The following is a 20,447-nucleotide window of genomic DNA, read 5'->3' as shown; positions in this document are numbered from 1 at the left end:
AGTTAGAAAGCCCGCCTTTCGACAACCCAAATTTCATTTACGATGTGACTTCTCTTGGTGGACTGGGAGAAAAAGACAGAAAATCCTGACAAGTTGGAGAAAAAAATACGATAGTCTTTAATATTATTGCATGCCTTGCTTAAAACTAAGTTTAGTGCATGGGCATGGCAATGCGTAAAAAGTGCATAGGGCGCTATCGATTTAATTTTAGCTTGCAAGCCATTTAAATGTCCCGCCACGACTGCCGCCTCATCATATGTTTGCGCAATTAGCTTACGCCTGAAATCAAATTTGTCGCATTTATTAACCAGGAGATTAAATAAATCGTCTGCAGTCCGCCCAGATGAAACACCATGAAACCCCATAAACCGTTCTACTACCTTGCCGTCTTTGACATACCTAAAAACAATCGAAATTTGGGAATTACAAGTTATATCAGTAGTCTCGTCTATTTCCCATGCAAAAAAAGGGACTGCTTGAATTTCTTGGAAAATATGCTCATCGACGACATGTGACAAACTTTCAATGATTTCATTTTGAATCGTATTTACCCACAACGTCAAAAGTTCTTTATAGTTGCCACGATTAATCGACTCTTCGGTCTCATCATGTCCGCGAAAAGCTAGTTCTTGTGAAGCTAAATAAAGAGTAATATCAACAAGCCGCTTTAAATTTGACCGGTTTTCACGTACTTGATTGTTAAAAGAAATAATGGCTTCTTTTTGAGCGTTATCTAAAGCAGAAGCAATATTTTGTTTTCTAAAAGGCCTTAATTTACAAGACGAAGAAATGTGCTTCTTTGATTTTAAATGTCTTTCAATGGACCGAGGTAAATTTGTTAAATCAGAATATCCAGTTTTCGACCACGTAGAATATTCAGTTTAGACAGAAAATAACAGACAAGCCCAGCAAAAAAGCTTTTTTTTTTAACCGATCCGGTCAACCAATCATATTTGCTGTACCAAATCAAATTAATCCTGCGATTTTGTCGATTGTCTGCAGATCGCAACATAATTAAATGGGGCTGAGGCCTGCCCAAAGTCTTAATAACATATTTGGCATCAAAGCTTAATGAACTAAAATTGTCTAATAGCAGCCAGTCTATTAAATCTTCAGCTTGTTTGATTTCATTTAATTTGTCCATCTTTCATCTTTCAGCAAACAAACATTAGAAATGATATGATGATTAATAAAAAAGCCATTAAAAAAAAATTGTTACCTTACCTTACCTTAATAATAAATTAATAAATACGATAAATACCTTAAATTAAGTACCAAACACTAGAGGGAAATCCGGCCGCATAATTAAATCGATGAATCGACAAAATTAAAATTATTCAATAAAACCGTTAGATAAAACCACCTACCTTGTCAAAATTCGCGGGCAAAAGACACGACAATCACCGAAATCAAAACGACTGAAAACTGCTGAAAATTCAAAACAAAACAAAAATCAGGTTAATCAGATGATCGGAGGCTAGCCTCCCTTGGCGCCTTATTTCGCGCGATGAAAACGGCGTTTGTCGGCGCCAAATCGAGTGCACGGCCCGTTGGATTTTGACCGCTGGAGGAGGCTTGCCTCCCTTGCTACATATGGCTTTTCTCATTTCGTAATGTATCGCGTTCTCGCACACGTTCTGTGTCGATGTGGATGAAGCCGGTTATCTTTCTCTCTTTTCTTACAACTGTTTAAAAAAAGATGCGAGTCGCGGCGAATTAACAGTATGACGTATGGCTGGTTCGCGCTATATTGGTGTATTAGAAGTTATAGAGTCGGTACTTATTATTTGGAAAAAAAAATTTTCTTTTTTTATTTTTGTTAAATATTTTTATTATTTCATTACAATTTGACGGGGAGGCTAAGCCTCCCTTGCCTCCCCTGACGAGCCGCCACTGCCAGCGAGGATTCCAACGGTTAAAAAGAAGTTTTATTTGACGATGTAGATTATGTGTAAGAGTAGGCGGCAGACATTTAATGTAGTTAATACCTTATTAATAATTAAATAAAAATATATTATTACAATTTCTTGTATTTTTGAAAAAATGTGGCAATGGTACAAATAAAGAATTTTCCATTAGAAATTGGGTAAGACAAATCTGTATTCAAGTCTTTAATTATGTTATGAAACCACAGCTCGGAAATATCGAAATAGCCAGTGAAATTTGGGTGCGCAGTGGCAAAATCCTCGAAAGCCTGTGGCGAATATACATACTGTGAACATGCGCCCCAGATGCATGAAGCTTGGCTACGCCGGCGGGGATCGATCAGCTGTGAACTGTCAAGAATCGCCTCGGGACTCTACACACGATCCTCGAGACTCTCGACACAAACATAGGATAATCGAAACCGCATGTAATTAAGTTAAGTTCGTAAAATGTGTTTATTTTGTAGTTTAGTTTTTGATTAAACAAAATTAAAGTAAATCGTGAGTGTGCCTTACTTGCTCTCCGCAACGGCCACATTGGTGACCCCGACGACAGTAAAAGTGCAAAGTGCCCGCTTAGGTTATGCGACCTCGTGCCTAAGTTTCTTTAGTGCTTTGACCGATTTTTCGCTTCGTTCACGGACCTAACATTCACGAAACAACGACATTATGCCTGACACAGATCAACCATTGTCATCTCAAGCCTCTGCTGTGCCCGTCCAAGCTGATGACTCGTCCATAATAGCTCGGGTAGGAATAAAAACACCAGAATTCTGGCGTACAGAACCGGAGCTGTGGTTTCTCCGATTAGAAGCACAGTTTCCACAAGCTAAAATAACCGCAGACAATTGCAAATTCGACCATACGGTGGCTAGTTTAAATAGCGAGGTTCTTTCTGAGGTGGCAGACCTTCTAAGAAATCCAACAACAGGTAGGGCCTATGAAGACCTGAAAGCACGTCTTCTCGATAGATACGGCATTGGCCCCGATGAAAGGATACACCGCTTAATGGAAATGACCTTGGATGACCTTAAACCGACGCAGCTTATCCATAAAATGCAAGCTTTAGCTCTGGGAAGTATTAGTGCACAGGTGCTTAAAAACTTATGGTTGGATCGTCTACCACAAGTTCGAGGCGTCATATCCATACTTGATGGCGATATGGAGGAACTAGCCAAAAAGGCAGATAGTTACATGCGTAGCGTTAGCTTTCCCGTCATGCCGATCAGTGAAGGCCCCGCCCTAGAGATAACAGTGGCTGCGTTAAGCGACCAGGTGAGTGCTTTATCTAAGAAAGTAGCTGCCAATAAGCAAACGCAACAGGCGCAACAGGTTAAAGCCTCCAACAGCTCACCCACCCACAGCCTCTGTTATTATCATCAGAGATTTGGGGCTCTAGCAAAGAAGTGCAGACCGCCATGCACCTTTACAAAAAACGACCAAGGGGTGCAGTAGTGGCGACAACTGCAGCCCCTCATAGGCCACGTCGCCTGTTTATAACAGACAGCACTCTCCAGCTCCAATTTCTGATCGATACAGGCGCAGACTTAAGTGTACTCCCTCGTAGGATGGGCTCAGCGACTCAACCCAGTTCCGTATGCCTTTATTCTGCCACCGGTTCTTGCATCCGAACCTACGGGCAGAAGCAGCTTACTTTAAACTTGGGACTCGGCAAACCAGTCACATGGACATTCGTCGTCGCTGATGTCACTACAGCTATCCTGGGAGCTGACTTCTTCTTCCATCATGGCATTACTGTGGACATGAAAAACAAGCGCCTTGTAAGTCCAGAGATTCCAAACATCATTTGTGTTTTTCGCCATGTTAACATGCCAGAAGTAGAACTGTCTACCGCGCATCCGTATAATCGCCCAGCTGGGGCTCTAGATGACCCTGAAAGAGTTCAGCATTACGAATCGAAACGCAAGGTGCTCCAGTTTTCTCGAAGTCACGCAGATTACCACCAGATCGATTGCAAGCTACACGCGCTAAATTGCACGAGCTGATGGAAGCAGGCATTATCCGACCATCAAAGTCTTCATAGGCCAGTCCGCTCCATATGGTTCAAAAAGCTAATGGGCAATGGCGTGCTTGCGGAGATTTCCGCCGTCTGAGCGCCATAACAAAACCAGATCGTTATCCAGTGCCGCACATCCAGGACTTTGCAAATTAGTTGCATGGTAAGCAATATTTCTCAACTATCGACCTTGTACGCGCTTTCTACCAGATCCCAGTCCGCCCGCAAGATGTGCAGAAAACAGCCGTAATAACACCCTTTGGCCTGTACGAATTCCTCCAGATGCCATTTGGCTTGCGTAATGCAGCTCAGACTTTACAGAGATACCTCGACCACCTCTTTCGAGAATGCTCGTATGTGTACGTGTATATTGACGACATTTTGGTTGCGTCGGAGACAGAGGCAGAGCACGAGCGACATCTAGCATCAGTACTTCGAATCTTAGAGGCTAACGGCCTCCTTATCAACAAATACAAGTCAAAATTCCGGGTACGTGAAGCTAACTTTCTAGGCGTCACAATCTCTTCAAGCGGTGTTCGACCACTACAGGCTAAAGTCAGCGCCATCCGTGACTTTCCACAGCCCACGTCTTATCGACAGCTGCGGCGTTTTATGGGCATGCTCAACTTTTACAGGCGTTGGCTTCCAAACGCTGCAAACAAGCTCATGCCATTAATCCAGTTACTATCTAAGCAGAAAAAGAAGCAGCAGGAGCTGACTTTAACGCCAGAGGCAGCAGCCGCCTTCACCAGAGTCAAAGAACTGTTGGCATCTTCTAGCCAGCTGATTTTCCCAGCACCGAATTGTCAACTAAACATGTCAGTTGATGCCTCGGATTCTGCCATCGGTGGCGTCTTGCAACAGCTTAAAGGGGGGCACATGCAGCCTATTGCCTTCTTTTCATGGAAGCTTTCTGGAACTGAACGAAACTACAGCACCTATGACCGTGAGCTACTGGCCATATTCAGTGGTATTCATCATTTCCGCCATTTTTTGGAAGGCAGACAGTTTGTCATCTATACCGACCACAAACCTCTAACATATGCCTTTCAGCAGCGCCATGATAGACAGTCTCCACGACAAATCCGCCAACTAGAATTTATTGGTCAATTCTCGAGTGATATCCGTCATATCCAGGGTGCAGACATCATCGTTGCCGATTGCCTCTCGAGACCTGAAGTAGACGCCATCATAGCGCCCATTACCATCGACTTTGACCGGTTGGCTGAAGCGCAAACTCAAGATGAGAGTCTGCAGCAGGTACTGAACGACCCAGCTAGCTCATTACACCTTCAACACATGATTCTACCGGACAGTCAGTAACCGCTTTATTGCTCAGCCCAGGATGGTCGTATACGAGTCTACGTGCCAGCTCCGTTCCAGAGGGATGTTTTCCTAAAATTCCACACCCAGTCCCACCCGGGGTATGCTACTACACTGCGAATGATCTCTGAGCGCTTTGTATGGCGTAACATGAACCGCCAAGTGAAACAATGGTCCCGAGAATGCATCCAATGTCAGCGTGCTAAAATTGGACGCCATACCGTGACGCCTGTTGCACCGATAGGAATGCCTGATGACCGATTTGCTCATATACACATCGACATCGTAGATAACCAAAACTTTCGGTACCTTCTTACGATCATCGACCGATTTACCAGGTGGCCTGAAGCTATCCCTATTCAAGAAATAACAGCAGAAGTCGTGTCACAGAAGCTGCTTGAGGCATGGATTTCTGGCTTTGGGGTGCCAGCGACGATAACTACGGATCGAGGCAGACAATTTGAAAGCCAGTTGTTCCGCCAGCTTAATGCATTGCTTGGAGTGCAACACATTAAGACAACTGCTTACCACCCACAGTCAAATGGGTGTATCGAACGCTTTCATCGAACACTAAAAGCTGCCTTAATCGCCGCCGATGCAACATCATGGGTAGAAGCCCTTCCTTTGGTCATACTGAGCCTTCGAAATACCTTTAAACCAGATATCAATTGCACAGCTTCAGAGTTGGTGTACGGTACTCCGGTTTGCCTCCCCGGACAGCTACTCGTCCCATGCGAATATATCCCTGCGAACATAGCTTTGTCCAGCGACTTCGGCAGACCATAGGAGCATTGCGGCCAGTACCTACAAGTAACCACTTAAATCGCACAGCATATGTATACCCAGACATGCAGAAGACGACTCATGTGTTCATCCGTACTTATAAAGTGAAGCCTCCGCTGACACCACCATATACCGGCCCTTTTAGAGTGTTGGAGCGTCATGACAAGTACTTGACAGTAGATGTTCAGAACCAACCACAACGAATTTCCATGGATCGACTCAAACCAGCTTATGTGCCACAGTCACATCAACTAGTAGAAGAACACTCATATGCCAACCGTTTGCTGTCCAATGCAATTCAACAGAACCGTTCGCAACCGCCGGGTCCCTCACTGGGGGGGAGCCCTGTGGCGAATATACATACTGTGAACATGCGCCCCAGATGCATGAAGCTTGGCAACGCCGGCGGAGATCGATCAGCTGTGAACTGTCAAGAATCGCCTCGGGACTCTACACACGATCCTCGAGACTCTCGACACAAACACAGGATAATCGAAACCGCATGTAATTAAGTTAAGTTCGTAAAATGTGTTTATTTTGTAGTTTAGTTTTTGATTAAACAAAATTAAAGTAAACCGTGAGTGTGTCTTACTTGCTCTCCGCAACGGCCACAAGCCCATTTTAAGCCGTTGGTTTATCATTTTCTGTCTTCATCGCACACTGACTCTCTCACTCTTTCTTCCCGCATCTCAAAGGCCATTTCGATATGGGCGAGTTGTACATTAATTTCTCAAGATTTTCTAAGGACGGGTCAGTTTTTTAAAGGTTAATTTCATTGAATCAGCATCCATTGAAAAAAATTATTCATATTTTTTGAAAACAGAACTTGTTTTTAAGATCATATTTTTCTTGACTAGAAGAGAACAGAGTTTTTGAAACTATTTTAAAATTTAAAGGACACTCCTAAGAATTAAACATGACTAAAAACAAATCAGTAGAATAATCTGTTTATTTTGCATAACTTTTTTATTGTTGTCAGCATTCAATTCTAATAAAAAGTACAAAATATTAAATAACTTTTTAACTGTCAACAATTGGATAACAACATATATAGTTATTTTAATTCAAAATGACCTCCCCCTTCTCCCCTTTAAGTTTGATCGTCGACTTTTGGGACATCCTGTATATTTTTGTTTACTTTTTTTCTGTAATCTAATTTTCTGTTTACGTGATATCCACAATTATAAAAATAGAAATAGTGAGGATTTTATTTTGGTTAATAGATGTAGTATCAAATTTGGGACATAGTGTGGACAAAATTAATTTAACACCACTCAGCTGAGTGCAATTAACATATGGTGGTTTGTATATTATTCCCACCAAACAGATAAACCGGTTAATCCTAACATCAAGCCAAGCATTTAATATTATAACCTTTTTTTAAAAATGACCACACCCTTCTACCTGGGAAACAATCTTTTAAGATTATTATATTATTTTTTTTTTTATTTTTAAAAAAACAATGAAGAAACAGCAGTACAACATTAGTAGAGAAATTCGTTTAGTTTCTCTACTAATTGACATTTTTTGTTACAACTAAATGCAAAATTTAGCTTTCGTACGTATTAAACATTTCATTAATATATTTCTGCATAAAAACATATTACATTAGCGTAGTTTCATATCGCAGTTTTTTCTTTAATGTCATAATTGACAATAGTCTTGTCACAATCTGTTAAAATAAATATGAAACATATCCACGACAAAATATATGTTTCTCATAACTTACTAATTATGGATAAGTCTGAATTCGCTAGTTATTTTACAGATAAGAAACGAAAAATTGATTTTGTCTTAATAGTTGATAGTGATATTCGCAAAGTATCGGAAAAATATGATTTGCTTCAGGAATATTTAAATAATATTAAAGCAAAAGGGTTGCAAATTGAAGAAGAACATGGCCAAGTATTACCATGAAATGTTTCTAAAGTGGGACAATTATGAATTTTCTAATCTTTTATTAGGTCGTAGAGAAGAGTCTATGTATCAAGATACATGTTCCAGTACCAGTTTTGGATAAATATGTGCAAGAAAACGTTATAGACTTAAGCTGTGATAACTTACATTTCAAAAAGGAAAAACCTTTTACCATATTTGGATTAAAAATATTTCAAAATGATATGATGTCAATTACGTCTAGCACTACCCTTTTTCAAAGAGCGCCGTGGGTAACAAGTTCAAAATTCTTATAACTTATTTTTAGAGTTATTTGTATTACCTTAGTAAGACCTTTTCAAATGTGAAACCAATTGACTATACAGAGGCTGAACGAATACTATTGGCAGAGAAGATGCTCTCTACAATTCCATTTTCTTCAGTAATAACTGATGTTGGATATAAAATGCTTAAATCTAAAGGTGTTATAGAAGCAGCATATCCTTTACATGATTCTAACGCAAAGTGGACTTGGGATAAGCCCTTAACAGATAGGCAAGTAGGTGTTTTACCTTTAATAACTACAGCTGAATCAACATGGGGTTATTACATAGTAAATTGTTAAAAACACATATTTTAGATTCTTAACCGATACTGGGCTAGTCTTCAATGCTTTTACAAACAGCAACCATTAAACCTTATTGAAAAATATCATGGCAGCGAAGTTGCCTTTTATTTTGCATGGGTTGGATTTTACACCAGTATGCTTGCTATTGCGGCTATACTAAGCATAGTTTGTTTAATATTATCGGGTGTCTTCTATAGCTATCAAACAGATGTTATTATGTAAGACTTATTTTTTTATCATTATATTATTTGGGACTTATGTCTTATAAAATCAATTATTATTTTAGTAAAGAAGTATGTGAAAGCACAAAACATCTTTGTCCGATTTGCCCGCCTGAACATAATTGTGATATGGAACCATTAAAGAATTCATGTCATGCTATAAAAATAAGTTATGCCCTTGATAATCCAGCTACTCTAGCTCATTCAGTTGTTATGTGCCTTTGGGGTAGGTTTAGGTAAATTGTATCATAAAATTTACATAGTAGGTTATAGTAAATTATAATTTTTCTATTTTCTAAATAAAAAATCTGGGTTTTTCTCCCTAGGGAAACAAAAGGACTGTACCAGTCACTAATTATTTTGGAGAGTAGATCTGAATTTATTTATTTTTTATTGTTAATTATAATAATGAAGGAAAACATTTTACCAAGATCTATATATTTCAACGGTGAAATATACTTTATTCCGAATATTTTTTGTAAACATAAAATACACTCTTGTTTTACTTACTGTAATAATAGTTTTATCCGCTGCTATTTTTTAGGAATTTTGTTCGTTGCATTATGGAAAAGAAAGCAAGCAATGCTGAAACTCCGATGGAACTTAAATGATATCAACGTTGATAATTCAATCAGGTGATAGTAAATGTTCATATAGTTTCAATTTTAACTAGTCTTTGAAATAAGAATGTCCACTAAACTAAGGATAAAAACAAGAAGAACCCATAGGCTATCCAAAACCTGGAAGAAAGTCTCTGGGATTTCCATATTATGTAGAAATTTTATTTCCACGTCTAGATGCCGATAATTCACCGATCATCTCTTTTAAAAAACACTCTCCTATTTGCCGTTTCATGACAGAGAGTATGTCCAGATCAAGATTCCATAAAATGTGCAATCAAGATGACTTCCGAAGTATAAAATATCCGCTTTACTTTCTTTTAGAAATATCAAATGTTGTTACAGATGGTCAGTTTTTTCTTATGAAACACCCTATATAAGACCTCATAGTTCAAAGAGCCGAATTTTCTGTTCAAATTCGTCTCAAATATATGTATATAGTTTAGCTACTTTTAATGCAACCGTTTTGAAAGTATCTGGCTCCAAACTTTAAAAAAATAATATATTGATAAGATCTTGGTAGGCTGTTCATTGTTAGTGTTCGACGTTTATTAGAAAACGAATGATTCAGAAGTAGTTTTGTAAGATAAATGAATTCGGTAGAAATAATAAAACCTTAAGATTTAATATTTATTAAGCGAGATTTAGTATTTTCTTTTCACAAAAATACATTATTTCAATAATAATTGTTTAACTTTAAATTAATTTCAAATAAGTATGCTAAACTGCTCTACAAGACCACCACCATTGTTATATATAATACAATGGATATAATCTTGTTCAATTTTTTGCATCATATTATGTAATTATTGTAAATTGTCTATGATTTCGCTAAATATAATTTATAATAGAATTATTTGTTTTTCTAGCAAATGTCTAACAATAACACTGCACCGCCTACCAAGATCTTAATTATTTTATTAGATCAATATTTAATTTTTTTAAAGTTTGGAGCACGATATTTACAAAACGGTTTAATTAAAAGTAGTTGAATCATCTTTATTTTAAATCAGAAAATTCCTCTCTTTTTACCTATGAAGTCATATACAGGGTGTTCCAAAAGAAAAAACTGACCATCTGTCAGAATTTAATATTTCTAAAAGAGAAAAAAATTTCTTGACGTCGGATTCAAAAATTGTAAGTAAACTCCAAAAGTTTTGTATAATATTATTTTTTAAAATTTTTGTTATAACCCCGGTAGAGGTAGAGGGGAAATCAATATATGGGGAAAAACCCTGTACAATATACTGCAGTGTACTATAAGAAATAACAAACTGAATTGAATTTAAAATTTTGTTCTAAAAATTATTTCATTGAATAAATAATAGAAGAAAATGGTTATGTATGTACTATCTAACAAGTTTATAAAATCTTTTTTTTTTTTATGAATGGAAATTTTATTATATATCATGAACAATGATAACAACACACAAAAATATATTTGGATATCCCCCAAAATAAAGTACAAAGTGTGAATAAAATCAAATTAAAATTGAACGGCTACTTAATTTTATATTCTAGAAAGATTTTTAGAAGCAGTAGAAAAGTAAACATTACAAGATTGCAATCACTGCGAAATATATTTATTTTAGTTTATAAATTGTAAATCTAATAAATAGCAATCGAACCCAGAAGACCAAATCATCTTGCGCCACTGGTCCATCTATTGCCTATATTTTCAACTATAATGCTCACTAAGTTAGATTTCTACGTAGACGAATATGTGTATTTTTATTTTATATAGTTTAGATGGTGCTGCTAGTACTTGTTTGACATTTTGCTGAAAAAGAATTTGTTCAATTTTGAATTGCACATTCATTTTGTTATTTATTGCATTTACGAGTTTTCAGGTCTCTTCAAAGCGATTTACTTTCTTCCGCAAAGTATTTTCTAGCCGGATTCTAGGTAAATTTAACAATAGAGTATGGAATATGTAGGTAGAGAGTATTGAACTATTTTATATTCTCTTATAAAATTAATATTCTATGTTGTCTTATTAAAAAAAAACAAATATTTTTGATTATATTTGACTGAAATAAACTTTATTAGTGTAATTTCTTATATTTTTTTTAGACTTTAGACATTACAATATCAGTCACATTACAAAATCATCTCTCTTTACCTATTATATACAGGGGAAACACAGAGCTAATTTTTGAGAAAGGAAATTTTTTTCTTACAAAATTGGTAAACAAAAGTATAGCAATGTTATAACTTATATAGTTGGCGTATTAATAGCGTTATTTATCGAATTCATAAACTTAATATATATTTAAGGAATTTAAATATATATTAAGTTTCTGAATTCAGTACAAGTCAGTTTAATATACACGCGTCCCGTAGTTATTCTCTTTTTTCCTAAGTTTTACTGAGATCAAATTGACTTATATAAGTAATTTTTGTTATACAGTATTTGTAAAGTTTGTTCTAGTGAATGGTTAACTTGAAATTCAGGTCTAGCTTCTAAGTTTCAAGTAATTAGAACATTAAAGATAGTCAATGGATTCCCATTGTATTCCGATATACTGATATACGTACATACCTACAATAATTATAACAATACATGGGAATTTTTTGGCCGTCTCGTCGCATCGCACACCTGTAGAATATCGAATGTAGTGCAGTGGTTTTTGGATTTCAAGGTATTTATTTTAGTTAACTCTAGTGCGGTATATTTGGTTTTTTGGTTCGATATGCCTTCTTCATCAGACGATTGTGATATTTGCCGTAAGAATGTGGGAGACAATGACGAAGCTCTCTGTTGTGACCATTGTGAAAAATGGTCACACAGAGAGTGTTTAAAGCTAGGTAAAACGGCTTTCAAGAAGGTGGAGCGATCTAATTCCTTATAGAAATGTAATAAATGTTCAAACCCGTCCAGAGATGCTACAGAGTCTAAAGACACATATACAATAGCCAACGTAATGGCTAAGCTCTCAGAAATGGAAATTAAATTTAACAAGCTATTTGATAAATATGAAGAGCAGGTTAATATCAATGCAGAACTTAAAAAAGAAATCTATATCATAAAGAGGCAGTTGAATAAAAGAGAGCAACATGAATTAAAGAATAATGTTGTTATACATGGAGTTCCCTTTAAAAATAATGAAAATGTCGCTGAGATTGTCAAGAAAATTGCTAATGTATTAAAAGTCCCTCATAATAAAGTCCAGAAAGCCTATAGATTAGGAAGTACCAAGCGATTTCTAGCTAACAGTAGTACACTTAGTGCTACTTTTGACCTAACCAATTTCATTTCACAAAAACTAGATCAAGGAAATATGGTAATTGCGATTTTTATCGATCTTCGGAAGGCATTTGATGTTGTTAGTCATAACATATTAATTAGTAAGCTTGAACAAATGGGATTTAGGGGTACTGTGCTTAATTTAATTAGAACATATCTAGAAAATAGAAAGCAATATGTATGTGTAGATACTTGCAAAAGTGACATAGCAATAAACAATTGTGGAGTGCCCCAGGGCTCGGTTTTGGGGCCGCTGCTCTATACATTGTTTGTTCTAAGCTTGCGCCTAGTGGGTTTAAATGGACAGTATTATACTTTCGCAGATGACACAGTGCTTCTTTATACTGGAAAAACATCAGAAGAAACCGCAAATTTGGCCAATAATGATTTAAAAATTTATCATAAGTGGTTGCTACAAAATAACCTAAAAATTAATACAAACAAAACGAAATATATATTGTTTAAACAAAAAAATAAAGTAATAACAGATATAGATATAAAAATTAATAATGAAAGTTTAGAAAAAGTTGATAGCATAAAATATTTAGGACTCTTTTTGGATGAGCAACTAAGTTGGAATGAACATATTAAACACATTAATAGCAAAATAATATCATTGATCGGAGCACTTAATAAATGTAAATATTTCTTAACTGACAATGCTAGGTATAAAATTTATTTTGCGTTCTTTCTTTCAGTGGTCAGATATCAAATACCAGTATGGGGAACATGTTATAACACAAATTTAATTAAAATAGAAACTCTGCAAAGAAAAACCTTAAAAATTTTATTTAATATTGATTATTTTACGCCAACAAAGATCCTTTATCAATCCTTATCTGTTCAACCAATAGTATATTTATTAAATTTGGAACAATGTAAATTAATATATAAGATAATAAATCTTAAATATAAATCCAATACAGAAATAAAGTATGTTAATGAAAGTCATAACCATAATTTGAGGAATTGTTCAAATATACGTTTGGACAATGCTAGAACAGATAGGGCACTGAAAAGCCCACTGGCTGCAGCTACACAGGTTTATAACAGATTACCATCAGAACTAAAGAATTTAAAATCGTACAATTTGTTTGTAAAAAGATTAAAATTATTCCTTGTTAATTGGGACTATGTATAACTATTTTTAAACATTTAAATTGTGTTGGATAGGGTTTTTTTTTGTTTTTTTTTAAGCTTAAGAGAGTATATGTTTTGTTATTTTTATTTTTGATTGAAATTATGGTCGTCATCTCCGGTACCAATACTATAAATATTGCTTAGTAGATTACCTTAATTCGGATTTTATATTATAGTTTACTGTATATTGTTACCTATTATAACTTGTTAATTGTTTTGATTTCTGAATAAAGGATTTACAGAAAAAAAATATATTTAACTCCTTAAATATATGGATATAAAAATGAATAATTGGGAATATTTCCACATCACAGCTTCCAGAAGCTGTAATGCAGTGGTAGGAAATTTGTTTTTTGTGGGAATTTTCTTTTGCCGGTGCCAATAGCATTGACAGTGGTTCAACTCACCTTTCACCTCTTCATTCTTCATCTTTTTGGATGAACACTTTTTATTCTAAAATATCAAACTAGGTCAGGAGGTGAGGAGGAAAATATATTCATAAAAATTATAATTTTGGTGAAGCCTAACCAAATTTGCAAAAAGTCGTTAGTCTCGTTTACGAAAAGAAGGTTTTTTAGTTAAGTAGAAATAGTCGCTATGTCACATTGATTTCTCTGGTCCTCGCCAGAGGGCTTGATGTAATAATTCTTTTTTGATCCAAAAATTAAAACCGGCAGTATATCATATTATTATAATCATCTTATCTTCTATTAGATTCCGAGTTATAGCGAATAGAATAATTATTAAATTTTTAATAAAGCAGTTTTCTTATTATAATGCAGTTCTTTATGACAGTGTGCAAGTACTCAAAAGTAATAACTATGTCTCTATAAAAAAGAGATTGTCAGAATCATTTCCAGTATCTTTCCTCAACATTCTTCCTAATCGATATATTTCGGGAAAGATTGAAGCGTTTGCTACGAATGCATAGCACAATGGTCATATAAAAATCTTGTAGATCTGCAGAACATTATAGCTGAGAATTTAAAAAAGGTCAAGAATTTAATCTTTTGATTTTTATGTATCTTTTCCTTAACTTATCAAAAAGTTATATTGAGATATTTAGACCTGCAAAATGTTGCTATTAACACTTAGGTTGTGGTCATCTGATTCACCCGTCATATTTTCTGTTTCTTATTTAGGTTTCTGAACCTACCTTTCTTATTTTTTTTTATTTACAAAAGAAGTACTAATAGATTCTTATGCCCAATATTTGTTGAAAATAAAATCCTTACACTGACAAGTTTTTGAAATAGTGTGTCTTATTCATAAACATATTTGAAGCTCTTCGTATGTAAAACCTATTATGCAACATAAATATAAATTTGAGAAACTTAAAAAAAACATATTTTAATAATAAATGAAATAAAGTATATCTATTTTTTTATTACAAGGATTATTTAAACAGAAGAGTAAACAAAAATAATAGTAATATTTTTTTTTAAGTTTTAGTTAATTAAAAACTTAAAAATAATGACAGATACCATGTTTTATATGACATGAGAATATCAAACAGACTCTAAAGATAACATAAAAAATATACCTAAATTAACTAGAGAGAACTTAACAAGGAAAAAAATATAAACTAGAGCATCATAGCACTGAAAGTAATAAAAATATACCATTAGCAACATGCTTATCTAAAAATTAATATTAAAAAATGAACTAGAGAAACTAAAAAAAAAACATGTTTAGTCAGTATTATCGAGTTGCTTTTTTCCATATTATTCATTTGTGATTTGAGTGAATAATAAAAAGCATTTTCCACCGTTGGAATCCATTTTAAACGGGGCAATAGGTGGTTCAGTTTGTTGTCCTCTATTAGAAGGTCTTCATGATATTTATGTCGAAAATTTGCTATTGGTATCTCTCGAAGAGAACTAGGTTTACCTCGTTTGTTCAAAGAATAGCTTGTAGGCATGCCAGTGTAGGTTTTATGTATAAAAATTTGTAAAGGTCCTTCACAACGGAATTCCAGTTTTACGGCAGAGCTTATTTCTCCATCCTGCGACTGCTTAAAGTCCTTGTGAAGTTTAACAAACAAAAAAGAAATCTTCCTTTGCCATTATGCTAACTTGAAAAGGTCTTTGTTTCTGAGCTGTTTTTAGAATATGTTCCCATTTCTGGGGAGAATAGACTGCCGCCTGTTTTTCTGCTGTTTTTTCAACAAGTGCAAAATCACGATCACTATATCCTTTTTGCTACAGACTCATTCAATAGCTAGAAGTAACCCTGCTCCGGCTCAATACAGCAGGGGATACTAAAATTGTAACACCACATTTTTTTCTTATAAAACATGACCCGGTTATTAACTTTGGTGTCGGCAGTGCTTGCATCAAGTCAAATGTAATGAAGTCGATCTTTTTTAATATGGTGTCAGCCTTTTCGACAGTATTTTTAAAAATTTTCTTAGCATAATAAAAAACATATTGTACATGAAACAGTCAAAATAACATGCGCTAAAACTAATCTCAAATGTCTCGCTTCAGCCTCTTCCACAGACTCGCTAGATGTCGCTAGATTCATAGTCTTTCCGCTACAGAGTCATCAGAGTCACTATTTCAATAGTTAGATTCCATTTTCACTTTTATACCAACTACAACAAACACCTGTTAAGTACAGCGGCCATATTATTTTGGCACATAACACATTTTACTTACGGCGTTTAGCAAGTACCGCGTATAACATAATTTACGTACTTCGAATGTGGCGCCATCTCTGACTAAATTGTAAAAGTTACCATTACCATGGAAAGAGATGGCACTTACCAAGTCTTGCAACACAAAATCATGGATTTTGAGGTAAATGTCACTTAACAGGTTTTACAGCCAAGGTCCTCATTTGTTGCTATTCTCGATCCCTTAAGTATATATTTTTGCTTTTCCTTTGTCGTACCCTGATAGAGCTATTAAGTAGAAATGGACCTAATTGAGATGTGCATCACATGAAAAACTCTACAAGGCAATAGCCAAGGGCTGAAACAGATAAATTTTAAAGGAGAATATACAACAACTGAGGAGGCAACAAATAGAATGAGGGAACTGGTAGAAAAGGTTATGACGTACGAGAATGTTAACTGGACACCTTCAAACTATTAAAGTCTCCCGGAATAAATGGTATTATATGATATGGACGGTATTAAAACGTGCTACAACAAAGCAAAGAACTACTGCTACCCGCGTTATGCAAAATAATGCGGGCTAGTCTAGCCACGGCACATATACTAGAAAGTTGGAGGGAAGCAAAGGAAATATTCCTACCAAACGTGAAGGCGAATCATATGAAAAAACCCTGCATCGTTGCGACCAATTTGCCTTACATTATTCCTCCTGAAAACAGAGGAAAAGTTTATAGAAAGGTGTATCAAGGACGATACTTTGGGCTAGCCCTATATATGGAAACCAATATGCTTACCAACTAGGTAAATTTTGTAAATCAGTGATCCAGAAGACGACCCAAAGGATCCAACAATCTTTGAACAATAAAGAAATCGTCCTATAAACCTTCTCAGATATTAACGCAGCATTTAACAATACGTTATATGACTCAATCAATTATGCCATAGGTGCACGAGGTCAACAGGTTAAGATAGATGGTTGGGTCAACTAAATGCTAAATCATAGAAAGCTTACAGCGAGTCTCAACAGCGCCATGGTAAAAGCCAGTGTAAGGGAACATCGCAGATGGAAGTACTTCTACTACCGCTGTGGAACCTTGGATCAGATCTGCCTGCTAAGACGATTAAAGAGACAGCATATCTTCGCTGTGGGATACGCGACGACATCTACTAGCACTTATGGTGCATGAAAGAACAATTAAGGCAAACCCCGCAAAAATGACCCTTCTTGTCTTTACACTAAACTAGGGCCCTCTTATGGACCTAGTGCTCTTTGGCAAATATCTGCGACTCGAAGATCAGATCAAATAGGGGTGAGCCTAGATAAAAGCTACAAGAAGAATGTAGTAATCGATTCAAATAAGGCCACTCTTATGAATGGTTAGAGAATGTTTGACTACGATACAGATCATGGGGACTATCACCAAAAATGATACACTGTGTATACACAACAATGGTGAAACCAATCGTCACATACGCAGCACCAATATGGTGACATGCGGCAGAAAGAAGGACTGTTATTCAGCACCCCAGAAAATCCCCCTTTAGAAAAGAAAGTTAAATGGAAGGAGCGCGTCGGGTTTGTTTTGAGGTTGTCCGATCGATCGAAAGATGGCGCGGAACGTAATTTTTGCGATTTATTGCAGAAACTGTTTTGTAGTCTGTCATTTATTCTCCGATAGATGAGGCACTCTGTATTTTTTAACTTAACTTTTTCCCTATTGGTCTTTTGTTCTGGCTGCCATTGCCATCGCCATCCTTAAGTCATACCTCATTTCAATTTTATTTTTTTTCCCTGGACATTTAATTGAGACTAAAGTAATAAACAATATAAACTAAACTTATTATACCCATTAATATTTAGTGTCTAATGCCTGTCAAACGATATTAGTGCTCTTCACAAAATAGGAATTAGCTATTTATTTATAAATCCAATAATCATCTCGGGTACTCCAGTGGCGGACTTTCTCGTGTGTTGTGTGTTGTGTGTTGTGTTACCTAAAACTTTACTTTTTACTTTGGTTGTTAACTTTTTATTATTAACATTGGCTTGGTATTAAGACCATTTTACAAAATGTCTGTTTATGGGTGACGTAAAGGCCAAACATAAATACTATGTCCCAGACTGCACAGATCTATATTTTAGAATGAGGGTACTGGTAGAAAAAGTTATGACCTACGAGAAAGTTAACTGCACACCTTTAAACTATTAAAGTCTCCCGGAATAAATTGTATTATACTTATGATATGGACGGTATAATAACGCGCTACAGCAAAGCAAAGAACTATTGCTGTCCGCGTTATGCAAAATAATGCGGGCCAGTCTAGCCACGGCATATCTACTAGAGAGTTGGAGGGAAGCGAAGGAAATATTCCTACCAAAAGTGAACGCAAATCATATGGAACCCCAAATCGTTGCGACCAATTTACCTTACATTATTTCTCCTGAAAACAGAGGAAAAGCTTAGAAAGGTATATCAAGCCTAGAAAGGTATATCAAGGACGATACTTTGGGCTAGCCCTCTACATATTGGTTTACAAGCATATTGGTTTACAATATGCTTACCAAAAAGGTAAATTTTGTAAATCAGTTATCCACAAGACAACCCAGAGGAACCAACAATCTTTGAACAACAAAGATATCGCCCTAGGAACCTTCTCAGATATTAAGGCAGCATTTGACAATACGTTATATAACTCAATCAACTATGCCATAGGTGCTCGAGGTCAACAGGTTGGGTAGATAATCAATAGATGGTTTAGTCAACTAAATGCTAAACCATAGAAAGCTGACAGCGAGTCTCAACAGCGCCATGGTAAAAGCCAGTGTTTGTAAGGGAACATCGCAGATGGAAGTACTCCTACTATTGCTGTGGAACCTTGGATCAGATCTGCCTGCTAAGACGATTAAAGAGACAGCATATCTTCGCTGTGGGATACGCGACGACATCTACTAGCACTTATGGTGCATGAAAGAACAATTAAGGGAAAACCCCGCAAAAATGACCCTACTTGCCTTCACACTAAACTATAGGGCCCATAAGAGACCTAGTGCTCTTTGGCAAATATCTCCGACTCGAAGATGAGATCAAATGTCTAGGGGTGACCCTAGGTAAAAAACTTAGCTACAAGAAAAATTTAATAATCGATTCAAATAAGGCCACTCTTATGAATGGTTAGAGAATGTTCGACTATGATAAAGATCATGGGGACTATCACCAAAAATGACACACTGGGTATACACAGCAATGGTGAAACCAATCATCCCATACGCAGCACCAATATGGTGACATGCGGCAGAAAGAAGGACTGTTATTCAGCACCACAGAAAATCCCCCTTTAGAAAAGAAAGTTAAATGCAAAACCCTTCTTTATCTATCTAAGTTTAATCTTTATTTATCTATGGTTAAATGGAAGGAGCGCGTGGGGTTTGTTTTGAGGTTGTCCGTTCGATCGAAAGATGGCGCGGAACTTTGCAGAAACTGTTTTATTTCATTTATTCTCCGATAGATGAGGCACTCTGTATTTTTTAACTTAGGTTTTTCCCTATTGGTCTTTTGTTCTGGCTGCCATTGCCATCGCCATTCTTACGTCATACGTCATTTCAATTTTAATTTTTTTCCCTAGACATTTAATTGAGAGACTAAAGTAATAAACAATATAAACTTATGATACCCATTAATATTTAAGCCATAAGGCCATATACAAGTAATATGGCGAGTAAGCGGCTATAAGCGTCTTTTAAGACATTTCATTCGAGCGATCAAGTCATGACGTCACCGTATAAGGCGCTTTAAGCGTTTGTTAGCGGTCTCCCGAGACCGCTAATAAACTCGATATGTCAAATTCAAAGGAAAGCTATACAAACAATAATAAACAATAAATATTTATATAAATTTTTTGATATTTTTTAGAGTAGAAGCATTATATTTTTTAGTATTAGTTTTAATTTATTTAATATTAATGTCTCATATACATTAACAGTTAAGACATCCAAACCAAATAAAAATGCAGAAAATAATGAACTATCAAAAGAGCGAATAGATTTGCA

General features: G+C 35.8%; 3 protein-coding genes across 3 annotated transcripts in view; all 3 read left to right on the top strand.

Annotated features, from left to right (window-relative positions):
- LOC126734377 (chondroitin sulfate synthase 1) overlaps positions 1-20,447 on the top strand; it is a 493,776-nt gene that overhangs the window by 141,500 nt on the left and 331,829 nt on the right. The window lies entirely within an intron of this gene.
- Positions 2,595-3,380, top strand: LOC126734647 (uncharacterized). Its single transcript, XM_050438345.1, has one exon. The coding sequence runs from the start codon at positions 2,595-2,597 to the stop codon at positions 3,378-3,380; it is 786 nt and encodes a 261-aa protein (XP_050294302.1).
- The window catches only part of LOC126734375 (anoctamin-6-like), a 50,230-nt gene continuing 37,525 nt past the window's right edge, over positions 7,743-20,447 (top strand). The window contains exons 1-6 of the mRNA XM_050437974.1: positions 7,743-7,953; positions 8,013-8,212; positions 8,272-8,482; positions 8,564-8,769; positions 8,838-8,998; positions 9,317-9,407. Of these exons, the coding sequence (XP_050293931.1) occupies positions 7,783-7,953; positions 8,013-8,212; positions 8,272-8,482; positions 8,564-8,769; positions 8,838-8,998; positions 9,317-9,407 (1,040 nt within the window). The 5' untranslated portion in view covers positions 7,743-7,782. The remainder of the gene's footprint in view (positions 7,954-8,012; positions 8,213-8,271; positions 8,483-8,563; positions 8,770-8,837; positions 8,999-9,316; positions 9,408-20,447) is intronic.

The sequence above is a fragment of the Anthonomus grandis genome, chromosome 3 (genome assembly GCF_022605725.1).
Source record: "Anthonomus grandis grandis chromosome 3, icAntGran1.3, whole genome shotgun sequence".
Lineage (NCBI taxonomy): Eukaryota > Metazoa > Arthropoda > Insecta > Coleoptera > Curculionidae > Anthonomus > Anthonomus grandis.
Note: the sequence above shows the minus strand (reverse complement) of the source record. Positions and strands in the feature narration are given on the sequence as shown.